At 51.5% G+C, this 6,000-nt stretch overlaps 1 protein-coding gene across 1 annotated transcript in view; it reads right to left on the reverse strand.

Moving 5' to 3' along the window:
- FAM171A1 (family with sequence similarity 171 member A1) overlaps positions 1-5,094 on the reverse strand; it is an 85,692-nt gene extending 80,598 nt beyond the window's left edge. The window contains exon 1 of the mRNA XM_056483097.1: positions 4,667-5,094. Coding sequence (XP_056339072.1) covers positions 4,667-4,760 — 94 coding nt within the window. The 5' untranslated portion in view covers positions 4,761-5,094. The remainder of the gene's footprint in view (positions 1-4,666) is intronic.
- Between the last annotated feature and the right edge of the window lie 906 nt (positions 5,095-6,000).

Raw genomic sequence — 6,000 nt, forward strand, 5'->3', positions numbered from 1 at the left:
CATTGCTACCAGAAACTGCTATTTGAAGTCATTCACTTAGCCAAAAGCCAACACAGCCATCCGTAAAAGCTTCATGAACCCAGTTTACTCTCAAGCAGAAAAAGGCATCAGTGTGGTGTTAAAAAACAAACAAACAAACAAAAAGACAAAAATAAGGAGAGAGAGAGAAACACATAGCAATTAACACTACCTCAAGACACAAATGGGCAAAAAAGACACAAGATGCAAGTGGGACTGCAGGGAAAGCCAGCATATGAATTTATCACGTCACAAGTGCACACACACATTATTAAAGGTAAGTTGGATCACTTAGTGTAAGATATTACAAGCCAAAAGGGTGAACATAAATGCTCAGGAGAAAAAGACTGCAGTTTTAAATCCTCAGATCACCTAGGTAACTTGTTCACCTGACTGAGGGAAATTAGTTTCTAGGCATTTGCAGGCATTCAAGCCAAACATGAAAAAAAACTCAACCAAAACCTAGGGCTTACCTGGATCTGATAATTGGTAAAATCAACAAACACCTCATCTTCATTAACATTTTACAACACTATCTAGTACCGAGTAAACAACTGGCTCCTCCACTAAAATAAAGCTAAGTCTTTTGTGCAGCTTTACATCAATTTAGCTTCTACTCTGAGGAGCCCATTTGTGGTCTCAATGAAATAAACCTTTGGGTTTGATGGTCATTAGTAATTTGCAGCTGAATGAGAAGAGACAGTATGGCAGTGCAAAAGGAAAGAGAGAAAGACTATAAATATAGACTATTTCTGCAGCATCCAAACTTTAGCATCATTGTTAAAACTGCAAGCTTGAGATAACCAGTTTAAAAACAAACCAAAAAAACCCAACCCAGAACTGGAGGGTCTTCTCAGAGCTGTTACTGTGCTGTCCAGAAAAGCAGACTTTGGAGAATGTCCAGCTGAAATGGTTGTGAAGTTAGCTTCCATGAAGTAATGGAATGGCTGCTTACAGGAAGGCAATTCCAAATGACAGCACTCAAGCATCAACCCTCCTGTCCTCCATGCATACAGAGGGAAAAAACACAGCAGATTCCAACTAAGCAGAAATATCTGAATTTTTATTCACTGTCATACTGGAAAATAATTATCTACCTAATCTCATTCTGTGATTGTGAAGGTGGGATATCCTGAGCATATTCATCTACTAGTAGGCTAATATTTGCTATTTATTACTCAAATGTTATTTTATTATTCATAACTTCCTAACTTTAAACAACTAATAAAGTAAGAAGACCAACTGAAATACCAGTTAAAATCAGCACACAGTGCAGCAGACAAAAATAATGCCACATTCTGGCAATAAACCAGAATATTCTAGGATTTCTCTAAAAAGACCTCTGTAGCAGCTACAAATGAATGATCTTCATCTTCTACTGAGAAGCAAAGCTTACAGGCAATAAAAATATTTAATCCCCTCCCAAATTACTCTGATTATGCTTACATTCTCCCTGGGTTAATGTTACAACTCCATGTAACTCTTAAATTCCTATTTGCCAGGGGTCTGTTGTTAGGTTTTACACAAGACCTATTCATGTGAAAAATGTGCACCGTGTATTTTGTGTACTCACCAAACAAATCACCAGTGCCAATAGGAATTCAGCTTAAGGGTTAGTTTGGGGGCTTGCTTGTTTGTTTCAAAATTTGCACACATTCATTTCAGCACTAAGAGAAACTGAAGTTCTGGAATACCTGTCAGAACAATTAAAAAACCCAAACAAAACCAAAACCAAACATAAAACCATAATTTAGTCCTCATCTGAAATACCTGTCAGGTTTTATGTACTTGAGTGAAGTTATAGAGGTAAAGGTTCTGTAGGGTACCTTCATGGACATCTAACAGCCTCACTGCTGGGGCTCCAGCTGCTGGGGGTCCAACTTTTACTGTTGACAAAAGTGAACAACTCATCTGAGAATTTTACCATATGAAAGCAAGTAAGTTACTGAAATTTCAAGGTCACATCTGTGACCTTCAGAGGCCACAAGAGATCTGCATTAAAAAGTCATTAAATTTTCTAAATACAGTGCTAAGTGCAGAGCTTAATAACCAGTACTTCCATATTCACAAATTACGTAATCAGTCTGGCTGAGGAGAATCTGAAGCCGGGACTGTCTGAACATATGTCTGAGACCAATGAAGCACAGAAATGCTTGATGCAAAGCATCCCTCATCATCCCTTCCTTAAACAGAAGGCTGACGACAAATCCCACTTTCAAAAAGCTCCAAATCCTATACCTATTTATTTGGTTTGTTAACACAGAAATGGAACATCTTAACCAAGTCTCATTTGATCTGTCCCACCATGAGGAAGGTTCTCCACCCCAGTCTCATGTAACCTGTCCAACAATAAATACTGCAGTTGAAGCAATTATTCCCTAATGGCACACTCTGACTTTCTAGCCTCTACCTTTATTTCAATCACTTGGTTTCTAACGTGTCCAGTCATAACCACAAAGGGAGGGACAGTCATCTGCAAACATCCCTGAATTTTGGCAATGGCCCTTTACTTGTAGCTACAACAGTGAGGTGGTACTAAAAGGGCAAGAGGGAAAAACAGCTAGTTTAGGTTTTACAACCATTTACTGTGATGTGTGTATACCAACTAGGAATGTACCTGGCATTAAACTCTTTCCCCCAGAAAACCCTCACACCTGATGTTCAGAAAGTTATTCAAGGCTACAAGCTGGCATCACATAAACTTTGAAAAAGAGTCACAAGTAAGGAGGTAGTAATTAGGAAGCAGAATACACTTTGATATGAGATCAGCTCTACTTATCCCCTTGTACCAATGAACATGTCCAAAGAGTAAAGACTGGGCTTGTATTCAGGCTTTAGAAAGTGATATTATGAAAACTCAGATGTTCTTACATGGAAGACAAAATTAGACGTTTCTATTTCGATAAAGATGTTCTCAACTCACTGAGAACATAGCTTGAATAATCAGCCATCAGTCTTGATGAGGATGCAGCAGCTACAGACAAGCCTTTCCATATTGAGCTTGACAAAAGAAGACAAGTTCAGCAGGGCAGATGAAAGGCACTAATTCTGTCAATACCTTACCACTTTGATCACATGAAGGAGATTGTCCATATGATATAAAAATTATATTAGATTTTGATATTATCTTGGTATCTGAAGTGCTAGTTTCATGGGCCACACATAGCTCTGTTTTTCTGGCATGGTTATCAATAAAATCAGTATAATGTGAGTTTAGTGGCCTTTGAGTTTTAGTTAGTGGTTCTTGTTCCAGAACAGCTATTTTTGTTGTCCTTTAAGAAAGGTAGAAACTGGTAATACAGTTGATAACAGATTGCCTGGTGTGGTAGATTTTCCTACAAGACACTTTTGCCTTTTGACTACTCTGTGTGTGAACACATGCCCACCCAGATTCTACTTACTGTACCTAAACACAATCATGTTAGAAGGAAATTAAAAAGGCTACTTTTAACGTTTTATTTCTTGCAACTGGCATTGCTCATTGATTGTTACAACCTGTGTGAGATAAGGAAAGCTCTGAGGAGACAGGACAGAAGTCTACCCTTCACAGGGTGCACATCCACCCCAGGGCAGTGAGAAGGATGCTGCCAGCCCGCTGACATGAAGGCTCAGCCGGTGTACGATCACTCATCCCAGATGACACATTTAGCCATTTGACAATACACGCCACAAGGCCAACGCTGACCACAGGGGAGGTTGCATTTCCTTCTAACGTGTCTTGTACCCCTACGAACACAAGTTTTCTGATCCTGACATACCCGTGGTCCCGGCAGGCGCGATGCAGCATCCCTGTCCGAGCCCGACGGAGGGGTTGCCCTCTCGCTACCAAACGCAAGGCCAAGGGCGAGCAGGGCACGGCGGCGTCTCCCCTCCTCGCCGAGACTGCACACCGGGGAGGGCCGGAGGGCAGGTGCACCCCGCCGGCCGAGGGGCTGCCACACCACGGCACAGGTGAAGACCAGGGCTGTACAGCCCAGGGCAGGACCCGCAGCCCGGCACAGGAGCATCAGGAGTGCTCCAGCTGCCCCCGGGCGCTCGGGCACTGGCTCGCTGCGGCTTCTCCGGCCGCCCGGGCGAGGGCGGAGAACGACCCTGCCCGGCCGGGGAGCGTCTCTGCCCGGCTGCCCAGGGGCAGCGGTGACAGACCCCGCCCGGCCGGCGGGAGCCACCGCGCCGAACAAAAGGCCGGAGGAGGCCCGGAAACGTCCCGGGGCCGCGGCCGAGCCGCGCCGTCAGCCCCGGGGCGAACCCCAGCCCGGCGGCCCCGCACGGCCTGCGGCCGCCGTGCCCCCCGCCGCCGCGGCGGGCCCTGCGGCGGGCACGGTGAGGAGAAGGGAAACCGGGGGAGAAGGACGCAATGCAACAGCTCCGGCGGCGCCGAGGGACGGAGGCAGGAACGGAGGGGGCAGCACAATGAGGCCAGCGCAGCCCCTGCCCCTGCCAGTAACAAAAGCTCCTCAGCCGCGGGGCTGCCTCCCTTCTCCGGGCTGCGGGGTCTGCGGCGGCCGGTGGAAGCCGGGAGAGGTCTCACATCACCGAGCCGCTTCCCCGCCGTCCCCTCGGTCCGGCCCCCCGCACAATGCAGCCCCCGCCGCCCCGGGAACCGCCGCACAAAGCGGGCCGGTCCCGCCGCCCATCCCGCACCGACCTTGAGCCGCCTCGGGCGCCCCTAAGGTTTTGGTCACCGCCTTCCACACGTTGCAGCCCAGCAGGCAGAGGAGAAGCGCCGCCGACCTGCTCATTTCCACCCGCCGCCGCCAGCCGCCGCCAGGGAGAGAATCGCCGCCGGAGCCGCTGCCCGGAGGAGGAGGAGAAAGAGCCGCATCAGGGGCTGGCCCGCTCCGCGCCTCCCTCCATGTTGCCGTGCGCTGCCCCTCCTGCTTTCTCCGCCTGCTGCATTGTCGTCCCGCCGCTGCGCCCCGGCTCCGCGTCCCGCGCTGTCCCCCCGGGCGGGCGAGCGGCGGAGGCGAGGGGGAAGGAAGGGGAGGCCGGAGAGCTCCGCGGCCCCGCCGCCTGTCCGCCCGGGTTTATTCTTTAATTCCGCTCCCGTTTATCCATCCCCCCGCTCGCCCCGCGCTCCCCGCCCTCCCGCCCCTTAACCCTTGGCGGTACCCCTGCCCTGCCCGCGCCCGGCGGCGCAGCGCCCCCTGCCGCCCGCGCCCCGCCCTGCCCCGCCGCGGGGCTCGCCGGCAGCGCCGCTGCTGCCCCGGCCCGCCCGGGGCGGCCGCGTGTCCCGGGGGCAGCCCGGCCCAGCACAGCCCGGCTCGGCCCCGCGCTCACCTGCCGCGCTCACCTGCCGGGGGGGCTGGGTCCCGCCCGGCCGCGCCCGCCGCCGCTCTCCCTCCCTGAACGGCTGCAAAATGGCCTCCCCAGCCGTGCCGGCCCCGCTCGCCTCCCACCGCAGCCAGCGGGAGGGACGAGGCGGAAGGCGGGCGCGGTGACCCGCTCCCGCACGGCTGGGACGTGGCGGGTCGCAGGGTCCCCCCCGGCCCCGCTGCCACGCGTGACCTCCGGCCGCTGCTGGAGTATTTAAATCGAATTTTAACAACAAAACGAACCAACCAACCACAAAGCAGCAGCAAATGCACCCATCTATTGGTTTAATACAAAATAGTTTTAAAAAATGCTATAGCAAACTGCAGAGGAAGGGTGAACTCTGGAAATCGTGGCATTGAGGGCTGGGAGCGGGCACGGTGCCTCCCGCCCCGCCCCTGCGGAGCGCAGGGTAGCGCTGGGGACACCGTGCCGGGGGCAGGGCTCTCTCCCTGGCGGCTCCCTCTCTGGGGTGGTTTGCATCTTCCCTAAGAGCATCTCTCGGCTTGCTTCCCTTCAGGCCAGCGGAGGCAGAACACGGGCACAGCAGTCACTCCTCCCTTCCCGGTCTCTGCTGAGCATTACGCGTCCTCAGGGAGGGAGAACAGGCACTGCTCATGTTTCCTGCAGCACAGAGATTGCTGCTCCAGGCAGCTATTATGGCAAGTC

The sequence above is a fragment of the Oenanthe melanoleuca genome, chromosome 2 (genome assembly GCF_029582105.1).
Source record: "Oenanthe melanoleuca isolate GR-GAL-2019-014 chromosome 2, OMel1.0, whole genome shotgun sequence".
NCBI classification, from domain to species: domain Eukaryota; kingdom Metazoa; phylum Chordata; class Aves; order Passeriformes; family Muscicapidae; genus Oenanthe; species Oenanthe melanoleuca.